Source organism: Microcaecilia unicolor, chromosome 11 (assembly GCF_901765095.1).
Source record: "Microcaecilia unicolor chromosome 11, aMicUni1.1, whole genome shotgun sequence".
Lineage (NCBI taxonomy): Eukaryota > Metazoa > Chordata > Amphibia > Gymnophiona > Siphonopidae > Microcaecilia > Microcaecilia unicolor.
In genome coordinates, this window is record NC_044041.1 from 19,293,169 (window position 1) to 19,317,334 (window position 24,166).

The 24,166-nt window shown below is 42.4% G+C and overlaps 1 protein-coding gene across 1 annotated transcript in view; it reads left to right on the forward strand.

Moving 5' to 3' along the window:
* Nucleotides 1-4,518: 4,518 nt before the first annotated feature.
* Nucleotides 4,519-24,166, forward strand: part of MN1 (MN1 proto-oncogene, transcriptional regulator) — a 112,784-nt gene continuing 93,136 nt past the window's right edge. Inside the window, exon 1 of the mRNA XM_030220143.1 lies at nucleotides 4,519-8,112. Coding sequence (XP_030076003.1) covers nucleotides 4,653-8,112 — 3,460 coding nt within the window. The 5' untranslated portion in view covers nucleotides 4,519-4,652. The remainder of the gene's footprint in view (nucleotides 8,113-24,166) is intronic.

The window sequence follows — 24,166 nt, forward strand, 5'->3', positions numbered from 1 at the left end:
TTTTTTTTTCTCAAAGTGATTGCTATCACTGTAAGAGAAACCGAGCACTTCTGTGAAATGAATAAGGATCTGAAATATACAAGAAAACCAGCAGGACAATATTGGAACAATGACATGGCAGCGTTTCATTCATCTTTCTCGCTGGAGGAGGGAGAGAAGGCCGTTCTTGGACACGTTGCTCCACTAGGTGGCAGTGTAGCTGTTTGAATAAGACAGCACGAAAACGCAAACCCTCGTCAACCCCCCCCCCACACACACACACACACACCACACACACACACATGCACACGATGCTTAGCGAACAGTTTCACACGCACACACACACACACACACACACACACACACCATCTTCAGACAACAGCTTCACTTGAACTGACTTTAAAATAAAAAGGGGGGAAAATCATTCTTGCGTGTAATGAGAAACAAGCCCTTGCACTTGGGCTACTACTACTGCTGATTAGGGTTGGACCTAGATTTTAGAAAGTTAGGAAAGCGACAGATCGGGGTTTGTTTTGTTTTTTAAAAGAGTTGGCCCTTTGCCTGCTGTACTCCAGAAAGGTTGAAGGGTTCGAGTAATAAATACAGTGCTCCGAGCTCCAGAATCCAGTTCTGCTCTAAGAAGGGGGGGGGGGGGGAGCCCACTTTTGATTGCAGAAAATGCTAGATTTATGTACGACTGAATTTTGACAAATGCTTTTGGTCTGGAAATCGATGATCTGACGTGCGTTGTGAATGCAAATTGCTTTCATGTTTTTTATAGTCTGTTTTCGCATTTTAAAATCTTAAGACAATGGATGTGATGGAATTGTCTTTTTTTTCAAGCCGTTTTCCGCCCGGTAACTTAAATCGCCTCTTGTACAATTCCGCTCTTTTTTTTTTTTTTTCTTATGTGCCTTTCTCTTCCCGTCCGGTGTTATAAACTCCGCATAATAAACACCCCTCGTTTCTCCAGCCCCCTCCTGTCACTTTGCTAACTAATAATTTCCACGTCCGATTCCATTTCTTTTTCTAGTTCTGAAATCTCTAAACCATCAGCAAGAGGATAGTTCACATGAAAACTAATTACACAAAATCAATATTTAATCACAGGCCAGCATCCTGATCCTGCAGAAAAAAAAAATCCTTAAAAAAAAATCTACTGCAATATACAAATACCTCTTCTTGTCTGCTTATTTATAGATCTCAATTTTTTTTCCAGTGGGGGAGTATAGAAGCGATTTTTTTCTTAAATATTTTATATATATATATATATATATATTTTGCTTCAGGTCGCTTGAAACATGTGGGCCATCTGAAAACGTTTTCTAAGGCATTTCCAATGTCTTTTAAAAGTTGTCCATAGTTCCCAAATGCTGGGGGAATGTCTTTCTAGTTAAAACCGAGGCACATTGTAGGAAAAAATATTTGTTGTCTTTTGAGAATTTTGTTGTTCCTGGTTTTGGAGCACGGTGCGTATTTCTGTGTAGATTAACCCCCCCCCCCCCCTCAACGCTACTTTCCTTTAAACTGTTTCACTTTTGAAATGCTTTATTGAATTTTACTAATTCTGCTATAATAAGTAAAGGCGGCGCTGATTTTAGATTTATTACAACCAGTGGCTTATTTTTTTTTGTACTGGTCAGACAAATTCATTCCAGTCCACGTCCGCAGACAAAAGACAGGATCATCTCTGAAGCTGAGGAAAAAGGAAGCGGGGTTGTTCTCAATAATAAGAAGAAACTAAAACGATATCTGCTATTAATAATAAATTGTGTAATTACAGTACATTGAAAATATCACTTGCTATACATTTATACTGAAACTATTTTTAACTTCTGATTGCAGGATGTATTGCAGCGCCGCTGAGATCAGAGAGGGCTAAACATTTTAACAAAGATGATTGAAATAAATATTTCATAGAGAGTAGAGCAGATATTAAATTACAGCTATGGATTTTACTATTGCGACACAATTCCACTGCTTAACCCCCCCCCCCCCCCCCCGTACGGCTAATTGATCTCTTAAGGAGGTTTGGACGCCTGCGGGCTAATTCAAGGAAGCTGGAGTTCACGTACAAATCTCAACAGTGCAAAAGTGAGGGGGGGGGAAGGATAAAGGGGGGGGGGGGGGGAATTTGGAGTCCACAGAACTGAAGAGTAAAGCCACTCTGCCAGCACCAGGCTAGGAATTCAGAAGCAAGGTGGGTTTGTGCATTGTTCCGTCTGGTGTGTGTACGTTTTTTTTTTTTTTTAATTGCACGTTTTCTAATTTGCTACAGAGTACTTTGCATATTACACTACAAATATTAAGCGCAGATCAATTCTCTAAGGTTTCTGTACAGTTGAAATAACTCTGGTTTGATCGGATTGCACGCGGGAAGGCAAAGGGTCTGGGGGGAACCGAAAAAAAGCGGGGGGTGGGGGTGGGACAACAAATGACAAGTTGGTGGATCATGGCTGTATATCAGTAACTTTTTAAAGGCGCAGATACAGCGGAAATATAAGCCGAATCACCTGCATATAATATATGCCTATAATCACATGGGCTGTATAAATACGTTATATTAATCGAGGTTGGCATAATATTGTTGCTTATGTCCTGGAAAAATAAAAAAATATATATATTTTTTTTTCTTTCAAGAGATAATGCATGGTCACATAGGACTGAGCATAAAAAAACAGGAAGTTTCCCACAGAGGCGCCTAGAAATACAGGGCAAAAAAAAAAAAAAAAAAAACAAGCTTTAGGTGACACCTTTTTGACCAGACTAACTTAATACATTTGTGTTTAGCTTTGGTGAGAGATCTTTCCTTCCTCAGGTCAGTGCAGCGCGCCTGACATCGACCTTCGAAGTTCTAAAATATGAAAGTGCGCTTCCACTTATAAAACTCTGCATACTCAAGTTATGTTTCTCTCCATCTCTCTCTCTCGTAGTTTTCTTTTCAAAACCGTACTCATCCGGTGGACCGAGAAAAAAAAAAAGGCAGAAATAAAAGCGCGGTGGAACGATTTTGCATCTGCGACTTAAAAAAAAAAAAAAAAAAAAAACCAGACTAATGCAGAGAGCAACGCGAAGATCTGAAAATAAAACAGGCCGGTAACAGGTAACTGGAAAACTGAGGGAGGAGGCAAGAAAACAAACAACCCCCCCCCCCCCCCCCCCCCCCACACACACACACACACACACACACACACACACACACACACACACACACACACACACAAACACCCCCCCCCCCCCCAAATCCTAGACGGCTCCTGCAGGGCTACGACTTGATTTCGGCGGTGCTTTTTTTTGCGAGCGAGTTTTTGGACCACCTTAAGCGCCAGCGCCCCGCCCCAGCGCATGCCTCGCTCCCATTGGCGGAGAGCTAATGGCTGGAATTGATTGCTGAAATGCAAAACTTGTTGCTGCTTCTCTGGCAGGGCGAGCGGAGGGAGAGAGAGGGGAGAGCCCGAGCTGACGCTGAATTCCTCCTGCCGGAGGGACGGAGTGGCCGTGCATTGCACGCTGGGCTGGTTCCTCTCTTCAGCTACATTTCTTATTCGTTTTCGCTCACCAGAGGAGCGTGCAAGGGATCCCCCGGGTGACAGTGGCCACAGTTTTCTCTATCCACCCGAAGATCGACCTCCCCCCACCCCCTCTGCCTTTTATTTGTTTATTATTTTTTGGTCGCGGGAGATTCCGGGTTTATGTTACGGGCTCGCAAAGCCGGAAAGGCGAGGAGGGAAGGGAGCAGAGTCGGAGCTGGGTCCGGGATCTGCAGCGAAGCCTTCGTGCACCGATGACCGCGGTGGTAAGCCCAGATCACCTGCCGTAGGACGCTCGGTAAGCTCCCCGCCTTCTGCCGGGGGGGTTGAAACTGGCCGGATAAGTAAGAGACCTACACGGATAGAACGCATTATGCATCTCAGAAAGAAAGGTGGAGCGCCCGAAAGAATCTATCAGCTGGCAGGATAAGACTGTTCTGGGATCGGGCAATGTGGATGCTCTGGGCAGGGTTAAGAGCGTCGCCTTGTTCTCCGGACACTTCCCTAAGAACACCCCGAGAGATTTCGAGGAAGATCCACATTTAAATGCCTCTTTCCAAGGACTTGCTGCAATCCAGGAGTGTTTCAAATCGGAACAGTTTGACCGAGGGTTTGGACGGCTTCGTGTTTTTTTTTACGAGCGATCCAAGAAGATGGACTTGAATGTAAGCAAATAATTGTCATTGATCTTTTTTTTAATTTTATTTTCTGAACTTCTCTCTCTCTTATTTTTTCGGGGCTAAATTTTGTACATGCGCCTGGTGTTCTTTTTTTTTTTTTTTTTTCCATTTTTTTCTTCATTTTTTTTTATTTTTTATTTTTTGGAGGGGAGAACTTCAGACCTTAAGGAGAGCCCAATATGAAAATGTTTGCTTATGAACTGACCGACGGCTGCATAAAATTGCAAAATGTGAGGGTTTTATCCGAGGAAGTTTTGTGCATTTTGTTTTGAAAAGACACTACTACAAGGACTTTGCAGACCGCTTGGATATTTCTGTTTCTTGCTGTAACATTTTTGTTTTCATTTTCTAAAATTGCTCTTATTAATTTTTGCTTTACGTTTCTGGGACACAAAGTTGGTCTGTTAAAGCTTCACCTCCCAGGGGCCAGGGCTGTCATGCCTTACTGAGCCCTTGGAGAAATATGTTTGGACTGGACCAGTTTGAACCTCAGATCAACAGTAGAAACGTTGGCCCCGGAGAAAGGAACTTTAGTCAGCCAGGACTAAGTATGAGTTCCCATTTCAAAAACCCAGCTTTCCACTCTGGAGGTCCTGCTGGAGCTGTGGACCCTGCCATTAAAACTTTGAACGAACCCCCTATGCTAAGTATGAATATGAATTTAAATGGGGAGCCCTATGGATTTCACGTAAGAGGACATTCGGACATCCATGCAGGAGGTATGCTACCACAGCCTGTTCATGGGTATTTCGGTAACCAACAGCCTCACCACGGACACCCTACTGCTCCCCCTCCTCATCCTCACCAGCACCATCCGCATTACAGTGGCAGCTTTAGTGGATCTGACCCTAGTGCATCTTGCCTGCATGGTGGCCGTCTTATGAACTATAACAGCAGCCTCGGGGGCCAGCAGGCTTTTGGGGAGGGGTACGATCACATGGCAGAAAACCAAGGAGAAGGATTTGGACAGCAAAGGCAGAACGATATGTCAGAATTTCAGCACCACAACTCCACTGCCGCTAACCACGCCGTCCCCGCGCCTTGCCTTCCCCTGGATCAGTCCCCGAACCGTGCTGCCTCGTTCCACGGGCTCCCAGCTTCCGGCTCCTCGGATTCTCATGGCCTAGAGCAGAGGCGGATTCAGAATCCAGGAGGTGTTGAATCCTTGGAATACAGTTACCCTAGCGATGGCCCTTCGGGTCATTTTGATATGCCGGTGTTCTCTCCCTCGGAATCAGACGGCCAGCTTCCTCACTATGGTCCCGGCAGGCAAGTTCCAGGCAGCAGCTTCCCTGGTCCTAATGGTTTGCCGAGAACGCCAGGCATAGTGGGGATGCCAAAAGTCCACCCTCAACAGCAGCATGGTGTATTCTTCGAAAGGTTTGGAGGTGCTCGTAAGATGTCTGTAATGGAGCCTGGAGTTAATGCCAGGCTTCCTTTAATGCAGCAGCAGACAGGTTTACTAGCCAGACAAAACTCCTGTCCGCCAGCAATTCCTAGGCAACAGCAAACTGAATCCAGCGCTCCCAACCCCAGCTTGCAGGACAATGGGCCAATAATACAGAACCAGCATGCACAGTTTGAATACCCTATTCACAGACTGGAGAACAGGAATATGCACCCATACACAGATGCTGTTTTTAACTTGCAGCAGCCTCAACAACCACCGAATCAAAGACTGCAACATTTTGATGCGCCTTACATGAATGTCCCTAAAAGGCCTAGGTTTGACTTCCCAAGTAGCCATAATGTGGACAGCTGTGCGACATGGAGTAACAATGGCATGCATAGCACAGGTTTGGAGAGCCATCTGTCACCCTCTACGTATCCTGGTCTTCCCGGTGAATTTACTCCTCCTGTCCCTGAAAGCTTTCCTCCTGGCCCACCACTTCAACATGCAGGTCCAGATCACCAGTCCATGCAACAGCGCCAAAATGCCGCCATGATGATCAAACAGATGGCATCGCGAAATCAACAGCAAAGAATGAGGCAGCCTAGTCTTCAGCAACTGGGGCACCATGGGGAAGTCAATCAGAGCGGCATTGTGCACGGAAGTCAGGTTGGGAATGTGTCTCAGCCAAACTTTGAGCGAGAAAACGGGGGGAGGATGGCTAATTTTGATCCCCCCAATCCACACATGACTCAGGAAAACGCTTGGTTTCCAGGGCCCCATCCGCCCGGTGACATGCTTCAGAGGCGAATGGGCTCAAATTTGCCTGCTGATGCCACTTCCCATGATATCAACTTGCAGCAGAATGGCTCCAATTTGTTGTTCAGATCAGGCGTTAACGGGATGGGTATGCAGGAGCCTCTGAGAATGGCAGGGGAAGGGCATGTGCAGGCCTTACACTCTCCGGGAATGCATTCGCAGTTCGCCAACAATATGGGTAACCTTTCCCAAATGCAGTCTCCTGGTGGTGGGGTGGGCCTGCCTAATGCTCCATCAGATAGACGAGTGCCTGCCGATTTCGCAGGACCCCCTATGGGTGGGCAGCCAGGTTTCCCATTTGCCGCTGCCAACAGGCAAGCAGCGCCCCATAGCAATGCTCCTGGAGTTAATACTTCCCCCAGCAACTATCCACCACAGTCCGACTTCCAGGCCAGTCAAAGGTCTACAGCAAGCAAGTTAGGGGCACTTTCTCTAGGGTCATTCAACAAGCCCAATTCAAAAGAGAGCATGTTTGGCCAAAGCTGTTTGGCTGCCCTTTCCACAGCTTGCCAGAACATGATTGCCAGCTTAGGTGCTCCAAACCTCAATGTAACCTTTAATAAGAAAAACCAAACTGAAGGCAAGAGAAAGCTAAGCCAAACAGAAGGAGATATGAGCAACAACAGTGCAAACAGCACAGGTGCAGAATATTTCCCAAATGGACCTTCCCAGAATAGTCAGGTGGCTGGTGCTGGGAATAACAACAGCAAGTCTGCAGGTCAGGGTGGGTTAACCCAACCCACTCAGGGAGAAAACAATCTTTCCCCCAACTACAGTATTGAAGCCACTCCTAGCAATGATGGCAAGCTAGTGAGTGGTGGAGGGCGGGGGAGGGGCAGAAGAAAAAGGGACAGTGGCCATGTCAGCCCAGGTAACTTTTTTGATAAGTATTCCGCAGACAGTGGGGCTGCTGTCGTCAGTCCAGGACAGCAGGGTCAACAGGCGAGTGTAGGGGAGCATGGTGGGACTCCACATGACAAGTCCTTGACCTCCCCATCTTGGGGGAAAGGCAACGAGCTTCTCCTGGGTGACCAGTCTGACCTCATGTCCTCTTTGGACAGTGGAATCCAGAGCGTGAGTAAATCAGACAGTGGCTCCCCCCATGTTGATTTCCCAGATGATGTTAGCACCAACTATGGGAACGAAGATGAAGTTTCCTCCAGTTCAGATAACAACATGTCAAAACCCAATCGGAGCCCTCTGGTGACTGGTTCTCCAAAACTCCAGCGGGGAGACCACGGACTTCTTAATGGACAGAAACCAATGGGTCTCACCTTGCTTAATAATACTACCTCTACTCCAGACAGCTATGGACTGAGCAGCACTGGGGGGGCTCATCCTGGTACTCCTGGGCTGGAGCAAGTTCGAACCCCAACGAGCACATCCACCACCCAGGACGAAATCCACCCTTTAGAAATCCTCCAAGCACAGATACAGCTGCAGAGACAACAGTTCAGCATATCTGAAGACCAGCCTCTGGGAATGAAGAGCAAAAAACCCGATTGCACTGGCCAGAACGGAGAGAATGAGTTAAGTAATTGTTGCTCGGACAACGGCAAAAATACCATGAGTACTATAGACCTTGACACGCTGATGGCAGAGCATAACTCTACCTGGTACATGCCTAACGAAAAAGCCTTGATGGAAGGACAGGAAGATGAGAAATCTATGGCTCCGTGGGAGGAGACCAAGCCTCAGAATCCCAACAAAGAAGGTATAAACGTTTTTAATGTTATAAACGTGTAAGTTCGTAGACGTGTTTTTTTGTTTTTTTTTTAAACAGGATGGGCTTGTTTGAAAAATGCCTGCTGGTAGCTTCTAATTCCATCACTCTTAGGAAATGCATAACTTCTGATTCTCAACACCTGTTTTTAATCATTTCGAAATATTGTGGCACTTTTATTCAGGCTGTAACCCGTCCCGCACACTCAAAAACGAGAGGAAATCCGTGTCAAATCAGACTCCGCTTTTGTGTAGTTTTTTTTTTTTTTGCCTGTAGAATTCTGCTGCGTGGCTAAATTAAATTGGACAGTACCAGAATTTTGCATTTCTCTCGCAGTTTTGGGCTGTTTTGGGGCTCTCGGGTTTTTTAAATGTACCTTGTCTAGTGCAGCTTCATAACTTTCTTGTAACACACTTGGTCCGGGATAATTACTGATTACTAGACATCAATCTGCCTTTCGTAAGCTCCACGGAGCAGCCTCGTATTTTCCACGAGGGTCTTATTTTTAACTTTTGACACAGTATGAGATGGTCACCTCTTAGCTTAGACCTGTTTTCTCGTTATCGGTTACTCTGAGAATCGGTCGCTAACCCGGGTTCCCCGCGTTTCCCGTCGCAGATCGGGGTCTGTGTAAAGGTGAAAAGAACCGACAAAAATGTAAGGTTCAACCGAATAAGCGCACAAAGCCCTTATTTCTTGGAGTAACCGAGATGAAATGAGGAACTTAATAAGAGTTGTGCATAAATAGGAAAATTAGACTGCATTTGTCCTGCGAGGCTAACCTTTCCAGGTGTTATAAAAAATCTGTGCGTTGCACAATGAAAAAGTATGTACCCCGAAGTCGTCCACTCGGTATTGTCACTCCTTTCACTAATTTTAACCTGGTGAACTCGCAAACGCAAAACTGGCACCGTTAGCCAATGAATGATAGAGTGAAGAGACTTTCAAATGAAGTAAGTTTGGCGTTAGATGCAAATCGTGGGTTCTTGTGTGTAGGAATGACCCGCTAGGTGTAGCAACCTGTAAATATATAAATATCTGCTTTATCATGCAAGTGGTTGAATTTGGTTTTCTTTTTCTTTTATACCTGAAGGATTACTGTGTAGCAGTCATCCTAAGCCGCTCAACGAGTCGTCCGTGTGTTGGTTTTGTAAGTGTTTTTTTTTTTTTAACTTGGTGGTACAGTTTCGAGTTGGGCTGTGTGCTGTCCCCCCCCCCCCCCTGTAAACAAATTATAAAATGATCTTGACAGAGAGACCTAAAATGAACCTTTACAGCAAACATCAATTCTGCTGTGTATCTTTTCTTGATACCTAGGTGGCAATATAAACCTAGGAGCCTAGGAAAATATTAATTCAGTAGCTTTCTCTTTCAATATATACAGCTAATTTTGTTTTCTGGCTGAGCACATTTTAAAGAGAAGTGTATTTTTATAGGTGTTTATATATAAAATAACTGTAAAATCTTTTTGCACTGGCACCACTAATTTCTACACATCTAGGTATATTTTTGAGTGAAATGTACACTGGCTTTTATCCCAGCAGCTCCTTTTAAACTGTTGACTTAAGATATTAGGTAAAGAAGGGCTACATGGGGGAAAAAAAAAGCCAGATGGGATGTTGTATGGTGTAAAAGTGCATCATTTTATTTAGTTGGCTTTTGCCAGCTTTGGGTTTTGAAGTGTGATGTTGTCTCCCGCTGTTCGCCTCTTTGTTCCTGTTTAAGGCTCAGCTCAGGGGGGCTCTCGTTTAGCATTGCGGAGGGGATTGCAAGAAACCCCAGGGCCTGGCTCAGGCAGAGAAGTAAATTGGTTTGTTTGGGGGGGGGGGGCTTTCCTCCTCCCCTCCCCCCCATTTAAAAAAATGGAGTTGTACACAGCATCCTTTCTGGACCCTTGTGTGTGTGTGTGTTTTGTGGCTTGTACACAACAGCTAGATCTGACCGGATCAATATCTAGTTAGAACAAATCACAGCCCCTGTCAGCTGTGCCCTGGCAGGAGAGAGAGACAGGATACAAAATTGGATACAAATGTTTTAAGTTATAATGACTTTTTCAGTGAATCTAGCAATAAAAGTGTTTTCAGTATTACTTTATATTTAAATTAAAAGAGGTTTGTGGGGTTTTTTTTTTCTTTGCGGTCGAACTGGGTATTCGGTTTTCTTCCTCTGTGGTTCAATATACATTCTTAAAACGATAGAAATGGGCCAAGTTGAGGAAATTATTTTTGTAAAAAAAAAAAAAATGTTCTTTATCACCTTTGTTTTAAAATGTAGAGTTGGATGTATTATTGTCTTTTTACATTTTTGAAGTGAAGCAAAATGCCTAGCTTCACTAACCCATAGGTTCAGTGGTTTAAGACTCTGCTTTCATCCTGGAATATTTGAAAATGAAATCTGGAGATGGGCACAGTTTCCTGCCTGTGGAAGGGGCTGGGAATCCTTTCTGGGCATGGCTCGCGCTTCCGCGATGCTGAAGGGAAACAGAAATAAACTTTGCAGCCTAATTGCCAACCCCCTGTGAGAAACAAATGAAAGGTTTCAGTAGTTATCATTTTAGCCGTGGGAAATTTCATTATTTAAAAATCTGACATAGGCACCACACAAGAAACTCCATTTGTAACGATGAGACTTGAGTAGAGGTTGAACACTTCTCTCCTGGATTTCAATGCCTAATTTGCTTAATAAAAAAAAAAGTGTAATCCCATAATGTGATCCTCGCCCTTATGGTGCATTTTATTCTGCAACAGCTGGACTTAGAAAAAAGAGAGAAAAATATGCTCTTTTTTTTCCCTGTGTGCATGTCACAAATCAGCATCCCTTGGGGCTTACGCTTTTTTTTTTTTTTATTGAGAGCATGGTATAAACTTCAAAGAAACTGTGTGCCCATATGCTGTGTTGTGAGATGTTATATGTGCACAGACACAGAGTTTGTTATGAGATCTTAAATCCATATCGTTCAATACAATCCATAAGTAAATAATTTAATCACAATATAAGGAGCCAAAACCCCCTCATTGAGATATTGTGTTCTTTAAGCTCAAATTCGGGTTTTATACAGCAGTAAGATCTGCCTGAAAAACTTCAACATATCGAACCCCAACGAGTTTAAAGCTGAAGTGGAGTTTTAAATCTTAAAAAAAAAAACAACAACTTCCCTTGGGTTTAAATCTAGTACTGGAATACAGCTACAGATAGGACTTTTTAAAATATGCACAAACGCATCCATGGTGGGACTTTTAAAATGTTTAATTATAGTTACTTAACCTAACTGGGCAACAGTCCCATGTTGGTAAAAGACAGCTGTTTGTTTGGCAAACTGTGGAGTGTTCCCCCGAATCTGCAGTTTCAAGTCGGATGAGACCAGGGCACTGTTTTTCAAACTATTTGTTTGGGGTTTTTTTTTCTCCCACCTTTGGAGAAATCCAAAGATGCAGGACAGAGACATTTGAAAAGCTGAGGTCTGTTATGAAAGTGTATATAACCTTCTTTAAAAAAACAAAACAGGCAATGCAGGGCCAAATGTAGCTAACTCGATTTTGGTTCATCGAGCTGATATTTATTCTTCCTGTCAAGTGAAAATTGGCTGAAAAGAAATAAATGAAAAACTTTGCATGAGGAGATCAATATAACCCCCCCCCCCCCCACACACACACGCAAAACCCTTTTTAATCCAACTCCAAAATTCCAAAGGTCTGTGCAAGTGCTTTCACATTTGCACTGCAGGAAAATGTAACCTTAAACCATACAGGTGTTGATCCAGAGATCTGTAAGTGGATATGGTGGACCCTGAAGTATGATATTCCCTGTTTACCTATCTTCATGTGCACAGTTCTTACTGTTTCACTATGTTAATGACCCAGCTGACAAAGGAGCGAATTGCAGGAAAGAAATTCACATGCATATGCCATATTTCTAGGGTGTAGTACGAAGGAGCAGAAATGTTCTGAGGAGAAGTATTTGCCAGTGATTGTTCCCTTCATTGTCCTAGCTGCCTCCGTTTTCTAGTTAGAAAGGCTTGGCTGCTTTCTCTGCGGAGGGGCTGCACCCAGGGACTGGTCTTTTGTTTTAAGAGCAACGGTGTTTCAGTCACATTTTGTGCAGTGTGGTCTCACAGCTTGGACCAAAAGGCAGGGGGGGGAAAGGAACAGGCTTGCTTCAAAATCAGAAGCCTGGCCAGTATTTTGGGAATGAGATTCATTGTTGCTTCCAGAGCAATTCTGAGATCCTGCTTGGGAAAGAGAGTCTGATAAGTTTATATGTTTAAGAAATAGATTTGGTCGTGCCAAGAGGTTATGTGATCGTCTACTGATGTATGAAAGATGTATCTTTCACATGATCTATCCTACGGCAGATCACAGAGAGGACTTCGGTAGGTATTGACTGGTTACATGTTACAGTTTATATACCGCTGATACCAAAAGTTCGAAGTGGTTTACAAGAAGATTAAAATCAAGACAACCTCTTGATGAAAAGGTTAACAACAAATAGTCAAAGCTCAATCATAACTAACAAAAAAAATATATCACACGGTGTCCAAAGCTTTCCTGATCATTTAGCAAAACACCTCATTAGCTTCTCAGTAATATTGCAGCCATAATTCCAGAACCTAGGCAATGCTGCATGAAAAGTTTTTCTGGATAAGTGTAATGTTTCTGAATTAAAGAAAAAAAAAAAATCAGACCTATTTAGGGCCTGATTCGCGGAGCTGTTCTTGCATTCAGCATGTATGGGAAGAGATCTTGAAAATCTGGCCCTAATGTGTGATATTTCAAAAGGAAACAAATGATCCTTACAGTGGGGAGGAACTGACACTGGATTTTTTTCCCCCTGTAAAACCTGGCTTGCTTGGACGTTTTATTTCTTTTTCATCCTGCTGCCGCTCAAGTGACATCTTTTATTCTCCGAGCTCTTGTGCTTGATTTCATATCTAGGCTAAAACAGAAGGCAAGCGAGAGGTTCATTTTTTTTTTTTTAAAGAAGGAAATGACAGTTTCTGGTGATCACCAATGTGCACATTCCGTGGGGCTCGTGATTTCATGATGTGACAATAGTGACAATGTAGAATTTGCAGTGCCAAAGATAAGCTGAAAGCTTTACACATTAAGCTTGCTAAAGAAAAAAAAAATGGTAACTCAGGTTTTTGAATCTTAGAGGACAAAGGAGAACTTTGGGCCGATTGGGCAATAATTATCAGTGAATAATTTTGAACTGCCACCATGGCGCATTATTCAGAAGCCTCATTTTGATTTCCAGTACTGTGGTTCTGTACGTGGATTTTATGTTTTTTTTAAATGGCAAATTATGTCTTTGTTTTTGTTCAAGTAGCTAAAGAGAGACTATATTAATATTGCTGGCAGAGTGCATGCGGAACTCAGTGTACGTGTGTATATGCCATTACACGCACACACCTGTATAACTGGTACAGCTGTCCCTGTCATATCCTGTAGACCTGCATTTGCGTTGGATAGAAATTTGATTCCACCCAAGATGTGCATTTTTCTATGGAACAGTTAAACCAAGTAGGTATATTAGGGGTTTTGAATCGAAGAAAGAATTACCTGACTGAGCTGAGTGAGGCGGGATCTCTGTAGAGTTAAGGATATTCCATTTTCTTCTGTCGATTTTTCTCCCCTCTGAATGCCTCTGGCTCTGTTTTCAGATGTTTATCTTTGCAGGATAGTTGGACACGTGCATATCTGCATTTAGTTATGTGTGTTTTTATAATGAGTGGGGAAAAAAAAATAAGAGATCGAATGTACCCTTTGGATTATTTGATTCTGAACTCTTGGCGTCTGAAAACCGTGCCCAGGTGGCAATTTTGATTTCCAGCTCTGTAGTTCTGTATGTGGAGTTTCCATTTTTTTAAAATGGCAAACAAATCGTATCTGTATTTTTGTTTTTGTTCAATTGGCTAGAAAGAATTTATGGCTACTAGTAGAAGAGTGTGTGCAAAACAATTGCACATCTAGTCCGTCTTTGTTTAAAATTTTTTTTTCTTTGGATGAGTTTTTCCAACCTGCTTTTTAAACACACATTTGAAACTTATTCGTCTCTCCACTCCATTCCTTGAAGCATAAACCCTTTCTACCGTACCTACTAGTTAGTGCCAACTTCAGGAAATCACTAAAAACCTACCTCTTCAAAAAGGCCTACCCCAACGACCCCACGTAACCCTCTTCACCTACCAACACAGCATGACTATGATCAAACAGGACAACACGCAATCTTCATCCATTCCGACCCTCCACTTATACCTCATACGATCACTAGACAACTTTGTATTTGTTATCCACCGACTGGGCAAACGTCTTTGACGGTACTATGTAAGCCACATTGAGCCTGCAAATGGGTGGGAAAATGTGGGGTACAAATGTAACAAATAAATAACTTTGAAATCTTTTCATCCTCCCAAGTGGCTTAAGAATGCTGCATGCAATTCACTGCTTTCTGTTAGGTGCTTTATTTTTTCGCCGGTTTTGAAGGATCTTTTTTTCTATCTGCTAAATATTTTTTTGTTAAAGATTGAGTAGAGAGGTGTGGTAGCCGTGGTAGTCCACTTTTAAAGGTAATCAATAGAAATCAAACAAAATAAAACATGAAAAAGAAAATAAGATGATACCTTTTTTCTTGGACATAACTTAGTACATTTCTTGATTAGCTCTAAGTTATGTCCAATAAAAAAAGGTATCATCTTATTTTCTTTTTCATGTTTTATTTTGTTTGATTTCTATTGATTTGTTAAAGATGGGTTTTTGCAATAATGCAGGAAGTCATTTCACAATACAGGTACCAGGCTTTGCCTTGTATCTATTAGTCCAGGGGTGGGCAACCAGTGGTCCTGAAGGGCCACAACCCAGTCGGGTTTTTGAGCCTTTCACAAGGAATATGCATGAGATCTGGTTGCATGCAGTGGAAGCAGGACCTGTATATTCATTGCAGAAATCTTGAAAACCTGACTGGGTTTTGGCCCTCGAGGACCGTGTATTAGTCTCTCGTATGGCCTTCTAGGGGTGTAGCACGCATTTTAAATAGTGGTTTTACAAGATTCTGGGTTTAACGTGAAAAAGAAAAACCCCCTAAAACTTTCAGGGCCCTGTTTACTAAGCTGCGTTGTAGGCATGCTAGCGTTTTTAGTACGCGCTAAATGTTAGCACACGCTAAATGCTAAAGACACCCATAGGAATCTATAGGTAAAAGCTAAAAATGCCAGCGCGTCTTAGTAAACGGAAGCCTTAGTAAGAATTAAAAATCCATGCAAGATGTTATTGAGGAATGCTGTAGAGAAATTTGCTCCTGCTTTTATTGTTTTTTATGCAGTGTGCGTCTATTTTTTTTTTCTTTTTATAGCTTCATACCTGCAAAATTCTGACAGCTATTTCTGTGAGAGGCTGGAACACTATATATATGCCAGCAAGATCTTTGCTTTCATCCCAACTTGGTTTGTTAGGTTTCTCAGGTCTCTCACTAATTCGGGTTGAGCATACGGCAAAATTAGACTTTTAGTTACATGGGTCTGAGTTTGCGGAATACACTTCTTCAGTTTTACCCAAAGAGATGAGTTTTGCTAGGTTTGGGAAACAATCAAAAGCCATCCTTTTTTTGGGCAGTAGTATGGGGAGGATAACTAAGTTAAGAAAATTTTTAAAAATGTTTACATGTTTTTACTGTTTTAACGGAGTATTTGTTATGTGAACCATTCTTTTTGATAGGCAGTAAATGCAAACATTTGATAAAGTAAAATAATGCAATCTAGAATCCCACCAATTTATTGCAACTGTTTGATATACCTCTTCCTATGTGATATACATTGAAGTGTTAGAGTAAAAAGATTTAAAAAATCAAAATACACAACGCTGCTAAAAAGATGAAAAACAATAAAAATGCACAACCCTTAGTTCTCCTACCCTTGTCACTAGCTCTTCCCTCATTTTTCCTCACCCTTCTCTCCCCCTCCGAAAAAGCCCGTGTGATAGGGCGTAGTGGATATTGATCCGTTCCCTGAATCCATTAAATAAATACATTCAAATCAAGGTTATGATGCTGTAAGCAGAACACTCCTGTGATCGTTTTTATGGAGCGCCCCTGGTTCAAGGGTGAAGTTTTTTTTTTTTTTTCCGCTTTCAAACTATAGAAATACAGGTCAGAATTGTAGGTGGTCACTTTTTTATTGGACTAACTGAAAACGTCTGTGGACGGCTTTTGAGAGCTATGTTGCTTTCAGCATTGGAAAGTGATTTTAAAATTGTGTGAGCTAAGTGTATATTCCAGGGGTTTTCATATCCAGTCCTCGAGGTCCGCAACCCGGCCTGGGTTTCAGTATTTCCCGAATGAATACGTACGAAATCTATTTGCATTCACTGCTTCCACTGCATACAAATGGATCTATAAATATTCATTGTGGAAATCCTGAAACCCAGGCTGGGTTGCGGACCTCAAGGACTGGATTTGAGGACCCCTTGATGTGGAGGGGCATTTTCAACATGATGTCTTAAGTCCAGCTTTGGAATGTTTTGCTCAAAACTTCCAGAATCCGAATAGCAAATATTGGGGTCCCTTTACCAAGCTGAGGGGAGAAGGGCCCTGCGCTGGCGGCGGAGGCCATTTTTCCCTTGCGCCAGGGCCCTTTTTACCGCATTGAGATGGCGATAAGGGCTCCCGCGCAAATCCGGCGGTAACCGGGCAGCACGTGGTGATGCCGGATTAGCGCAGGGTTATTGCCACGCAAGCCATTTCCTGGTGTTTTATTTTTCCTCGTAAATGGCACGCACGGGGCAGGACTACCGCTGATGGCTGCGTCGGGCTGGCGGTAGTCCCGAAAGGGTGAGCGGTAAGCCCGCATTGGACTTACCGCCATTCTGCAAAAGGGTCTTATACCCATTTTCGAAACAACAAATTGTTTACCTTTTTTTTTTTTGTTTTGTTTTGTTTTGTTTTGAAAATGTCCACTTGCTAGATGTTTTTGTGTTCTGTGCGTTTATCTTTTTTGGTTTAAAAAAAAAAAAAAATGCCCATGTGAAAAACGCACAAAATCAAGCCATTGAGATGTAGGAGGGGCCAACATTCTTAGTAGACTTGGCACACAGACATCCCAGGAGAGCAGTGGGGCACTGCAGTGAACTTCACCTAACAACTCCCAGGTACACATCTCACCGTTGCTCCCTTAAATTGTATAGTGAGCCCTCCGAAACCCACCAAAAACCTATCGTACCCAGTTGTATAGCAGTACAGTAGCCCTTGTGGCTGCAGGTGTCACTTATATGTGGGTCCAGTAGGTTTTTGGTGGGTTTTGGAGGGACCACACTTTCCACCACAAGTGTAACAGTTAGAGTGGATTGTGGGTCTGGGTCCCCTTCTCTATAATGCACTGCACCCACCACTAGACTACTCCAAGGGCCTGCTTGCTGTAATAGGACTTCTTATAACATCTGAAGCTGTCGTAGAGGCTGGTTTGTACTGTTTCTTTGACATCTTTAGGGGTGGGATGGGGTCATTCCTTTATTCCTCCAGTGGTCAGCTGGTCATATAAGGCACTTTTTTTGTGGTTTAGTCGTTATTAAAGTAGGTCTATCTCAAAGCGTCTTAGTTTTAGTTTCGTACGTTTTTGTTTTGTTCTGTTATGGCTGAAAAACGTCCAGGTCGTAGGAATGTCCAGATCCCACCCTTAACATGCCCCCAACACATCCCCTTGAGATTTGGACGCACTGCAGACGAACTGCATAGAAAAACGTCTGGAAAATGGGTTTTGAACGTACTGATTTGGAGGTTTTGGTGAGAAAAGTGTCCGAATGCTGCTTTGTGCCACTTTTTAGACATTTTTCTCTTTTGAAAATGAGCCTGATAGTCTGTGCTGGGTACAGCACTTTTGCAACCAGGTTTCTAACGCGTCTCAGCCGCAGGCATTCAAATGTGTGCTTCATCTTAAAAATATAAGACTGTTCCGATTATTATTATTATTATTTTTTTGCCTGCTTTTGCTCCATTTTCAACATTCAATTTAAAAGAGGATTTTTTTATTTTACAAAAAAAAAAGTTTTTGCTCGTTTGAAGAATTCAAATATTTTACTACTGTTCTAAGGGATTCTTTAAAGATACTTTATACCACGTATATGAAAACATATTAATCGCTTTCTCCATTGTTTAAAATGGTATACCAAGGGCAGCTATTTTTTTTTCCTTTCGTGACGTGACAGTCCAGAGTTTCTTCAGGATTCCTATTCCGATGTTCCAAAGTCAAATGGCTTTTAAATGTAAGGCTGTGAATTTAACAGCTGGAGGTCCAATCCGTTCATTTTAACAAGCTGCTCTTCGTAATACTTCAAAGGGAGCATTTGAGATGTAATAGCATTGTAAATAAAATAAAAATCCTATAAAAACTTAAAAAATGTTGTATTTTATTATTTGTATAAATGATTGGGAAAAAAAATTACCCCCATGATTTCACCTGCCAAGGATTTACCTCAGTTGATTCTGCGGCTTCTTGTTTTTATGGCGGTCACTTGAAGGTGTTTGTACTACCTCATGATTTTAAAAGCAAATAAATGCTGTAAGTTAGATCGTTTTTGAAAAAACTGCTTTGTTTCTTCAGAGTAGAGTTCAAGTCCGTGCTCTTAAATCTGGGGGTCAGGAGCCCCAAAGGTCGTAAGGCTAGGTGAGCTATGTAATTTAAAAGTCTATTAAGGTAACGGAGCAGTTGTGTGGTTGTCATGTGGTCGCTTGGATACCAAGAAATAAATACGAATGGATAACATGTAGGCAATACAAATCTAATACGTTGTAACCTAGCTTGATAAACTGAATTCTCTGTGTACCTACTGTGTTCCCTGGTTTAAACACCTGTACTAATGAAGTCCCGATTTAGCCTCCTTACAGAAGCCGGCTCCTAAACTCGTCCAATAAAGTGAACTGTCCTCGGGCGGTACTGAAGGTGCATTTGAAACAGGTCTCGAATACTTTTTGAGAATGTTAAATAAGGCATTTGCTGTTTGCGTACGTCAGAGTTTTTCTCTCTGAGAGTACTCTGTACCAAAATCACACAGTACAGGGTTCATAAAAGTGCCTTAGGGGTCCTTTTACTAAGCCGCGTAAGCGTCTACTTGCGACCAACGCATGCCAAAATGGAGTTTCCGCACGGCTACCGCGTGGCTTTTGCGGTAATTTCATTCCTGGCACGTGTCCGATACTCGCGTCCGAAAAATAATTTTTATTTTCTGCCGCGCGTATCGGACACACGCCAGGTGGCATTTGGTGCGCGGAGGTCATTACCACCCGGTTACCACATGAGAGTTTACCGCTAGGTCAGTGGCTGGCGGTAATTACTGAAACCCAAAATGGACGCGGGGCAATTTTCATTTTGCCACACGTCCATTTTCAGCAAAAATTTTAAAAAGGCCTTTTTTACAGGTGCACTGAAAAATTCTGCGGGCTCACAATACACACTACCGCAGGCCATTTTTCAGCACACCTTTGTAAAAGGACCCCTTATTTTGCAACCTCTCCCACGAGCCTTACCCTGATTCCTTGGTTTATCTGCACTATGTTGCCTCATAAGAATCCTTTTTTTTGTCCAGCAGCTACCATCCCTTCTCTTTTGGTCTAGCTCAGTTGGAACCCTGGCTGGGATTCTGGTACAATGAGCCATGGATTAGGATTTGAGGGTTAAATCACTCATTTTTTTTTCCCAAATATGAGCTCAAGACAAGTTACAAGAAGGTACACAAGTTATTTTCCTGCCCAAGGGGACTTACAATATACATGATTGAGGCAGTGGAGAGTGAGGTCACTTGGCTAAGATCAGGCGGAGAATTAGTGTGGATTGGAATCCTGGTGGCCCATGTTTTCAGCCTGCTGCTCTAGACACTAGGCTATTCCTCCCTTCCCTTCTCCCTGGGGATTTCCTCCTCTGCTTTCGTAGACCCACTGTTTGTAGTCTGGCCACCAGCCTCGGGACTAATGTTGCAGTGACTGTGAGACATGTCTAAGAGAATTTACAGGTTTGAGTAAAGGTTTCATGGAGATCATACTTTATGGCTTCCCTTGGCGACATCTTTGGAAACGTCTTGGTCTGTGTTTGATTAGTAGATCACTGACCTCCAGTGCTATTCTGCTTTTGCTTGGCTGATGCTTTGATGGTGATTGGATTTCTTACTCTTTATAAGAGAGGGATATATGTTGCCTTATTTTATTTATGTATGTATTTATTGTACTTGTACCCCACATTTTCCTTCCTAGTGGTAGGTTCAATGTGGCCTACAGATATTAAAGAGAATAGCAGTTTGCAGGTTCAAAGGCTTATGAACCTCAACATGTATACGCTGGAAGAGAGGAGGGAGAGAGGAGACATGATAGAAACGTTTAAATACAGTGAAACCTCGGTTTTCGTTGACTTCGGTTATCGTCGGTTTCGGTTTTCGTTGATTTTTTTCAGTGAAAAATTTGTCTCGGATTTCGTTGGTGTGCCCACATGACCTGCTAATTTTGCAAAAACAAAGGGTGACCCACGCATTCTCCTGCTCATTATGGCATTGTTTCTCATTGTGTGAGCATCACCCCGTGCGTCTATTGCAACGCACGCAAGATAAAATCACGTGCTCAAATCTCATTTTCCCTGTTAAATGTTTCCCTTGCTAATAAGTTAACCCTTTCCCTTTAGCTCCATCATGGGACTATATTTATTCTCTATAAAATGTGTTTTTGGTATGTATTTTGGAGTGTCTAGAACGAATTAATTGGATTTACATTGATTCATATGGAAATAATTGCCTCGGTTTTCGTCTGTTTCGGTTTTTGTTGATTGTTTTTGGACGGATTATCAACGAAAACCGAGGTATCACTGTATCTCAAGGGCATTTATGTACAGGAAGAGAGCCTTTTCCAAATGAAGGAGAGCTCTGGAATGAGGGGGCATAGGACAAAGTTAAGAGGGAATAGGCTTAGGAGTAACCTAAGGAAGTATTATTTCACAGAAAGGATGGTGGAGGCGTGGAATGGCCTCATGGTGGAGGTGGCGAGTCTAGGACTGTTCCACAATTTTAAAAGGCATAGAATAAGCATGTGGGATCGCTTGGGAACAGGAAGGGGTTACAGAGGATGGGCAGACTGGATGGGTCATATGGCCTTTATCTGCCGTCATGTTTCTAAAGGCATAGATGGAAGAGATGAGATGTATTTTCTTTAGAGGGATCAAGTGTTCTGGGTCTTCCGGTGTGATTGAGTCTGGTCCTTAGTTAATAAGGGGATGTAATATAGGGGGTCTTTTACAAAGTGGCGGTAAGCCCGATGCAGACTTACCGCCTGCTAAAACGGAACTACCGCCGGCCCAACGCGGCTGCCGGTGGTACGTCTGGCTGGAGCGTGTGCCATTTCCGGTGCTCCGGGAATTGTTTTCCCCTAGTGTGGCGCTAACCCAACGGTAATCGGGCATTGGTTACCACGGAAACCTTACCAACACCTCAGTGGGTGGCGGTAAGTGCTCCCTGTCCCATGGCCATGCGGTAAGAGTTCTGCGTGGACATTTTTATTGGGGGGGGGGATTTTACCGGCTGTGATAAAAAGGGCCCTTGCATATGAGAAAAATGGCCCCCACTGCTACTGCAGGGCCCTGTATCCCACAGCTTAGTGAAAGGACCCCATAATTATTTAAAGAGATTGCTCAGTTACATGACAGTAGCATAAGAATTGTATTTTGAAATCTTATAGCATAGAATACACTTTTTCATTGTATTACTTTACTGCTGTTCTACTGTAGCTAATATTATTTTTGTTGTATGGCTATCTGATTTAGAATGAAGCAGGCAAGCACAGAGAAGTGGATTACATTTATTACTGGGATGGTCAACCTTCAGATCAATGAAAAGTCCAAAATATTCTTTATTGCAAAGTCTCAGTCAAATAAAATGCCGCGTTTCGCCCAAAAGGGCTGCGTCAGGGGCTACAAAGTAATAAATAATCCAAAATTAAAATCACATACATCAATATACTAAGTGCAGAATAAACATATAAATCCAAATCCTTATATAATACTGACAGTAAATACATTGTGGTATTTGATAAATTGATAAATAGAACAGTAATATAAATAAAAACCGTATAATATAAATAAGTAAATAAAAAATAAGTAAGTAAATAAAAAACAAAACATACATCTGTATATGCACTAAGGAATAGGAAACATACCTCTTTTGTGATCTATAATAATCATGTATAGCTATAAAGAGGAAAAAAAACAAAAAAGGGCAGTGGTCAAATATATTGAAAAGAATATTTTTTAAAAAGGAAAAAAGATATTGAAAAATCACTCACTTGGCAATTAGCAGAACATCACACCAGAGAAATAAAAAAGCAGGAGAAATTATCGTTGAATTGTCATCAATAAAAACATGATGAAACATTAAAATAAAAGCAGCAGACTCTCTATCATCAAGTGACAGAGCTGTGGATGATAAAACAAAACTTAGAAGTTATAAAAAAGACCTAACAAATGTTAATTTGACATGTCACGCCTCTAGATAAGGGTGCATAATTATTAAATAGCAAAACAACATGTCAATGGGTGCTTTATAATGAATACTATTCAAGTTCTATTCAAGTTTGCAGATCGTCTGCCTTGTTGTTTCTTGGGATGGTCAACCTTCAGCCTGCCAGAGCCACCAAACTGAGATGCAGAGTAGCAGAGGACCTCAGCTTGGAATTGCTGGGGAGAAGGGAGACTAGGAGGTGGAGCGTCCTCCCTTCTCCCCCTGAAAGAAAGGACCCCCTGCTTGCCCCTACTCCGCCTGGTCTCTCTGTCTCTCCCCTCCCCAACAGCCAATCCTCAGGTTATCACACAGTTCCCTCCTGCTAGCTCCCCTTCAAAGCAATAACTCGAGTCCTTGCCCCCAGCCCCTTCCCCCTGTGCCTGTGCTCTTTCTTTCAAGATTCAAATTACTCCTCTGCCTCCTTCTTTGGCAGGGAGAGATGTAGCACAATATTTTTAATTAGCTTTAAAATGATTTCTATGATTTATAAATTCGCATTTGTTAAATTGTGCAAAGTATGTTAATAGAAGACACATTTAGGGGGAGATTCTATATATAAACAAAATTTAGCAGTTATAAAAAAAGACCCAAATACCAGACAACGAAACCTATATCAGAAACAGACAAAACTGAACTCTCAATACTTGACTGCTTCACCTACTCTGTCAATAACGGAACTTTAACGCAAAACTACTTGATTTCTCATTCCGGAAATGAACCTTTGATTTCTCATTCCGGAAATGAACCTTTAATACCTGACTGCTTAATTTACTCTGTCACGTACGAACTTTAATGCAATACCTCTCTGTATTTCTCAATCCGGAAATGGCGATTGCCATTACGGCATAATGTAAGCTACATTGGGCCTGCAGGTGGGTGGGAAGATGTGGGATACAAATGCAACAATGGTGCATAAAAAATCGGCACTGATGAAGCGTATTCTATACTCAGCGCCTAGATTTAAGTGCAGTATGTAGAATATGTTTAGTTGATATCTCAGCACCTAAAACTGCACGCATCCATTTACACCAACAAAAATGTGGTGTAAATCCCGGCAAGTAGATTTACCATAATCTGTAACTACGCGTGTACATTTCAGAATGCCCACAAAACGCCCATTTCCCTGCCTATAACCATTCCCATTTTGCCTGCACTCATTAGAAGTTTGGCACACTTTGTTACAGATTATGCTTACTGAGTTGTGCGTGTAAATTCTAATTAGTGCCAATTACTGCTCATTATTTATTTAATTTATTTATTGCATTTGTACCTCACATTTTCCCACCTATTTGCACGCTCAATGTGGCTTACATAATACCGTCAAAGGCGTTTGCCCAGTCGGTTGATAACAAATACAGGTTGTGGAGAGATCGAATGAGGTATATGCGGAGGATCGGTAGGGATGAAGATTGCATGATGTCCGGTACGATTATTAGTCATGTTATGTTCCTGGGTGAAGAGGTTTACGTGGGGTCGTTGGGGTAGGCCGTTTTGAAGAGGTTGGTTTTTAGTGATTTCCTGAAGTTCAGGTG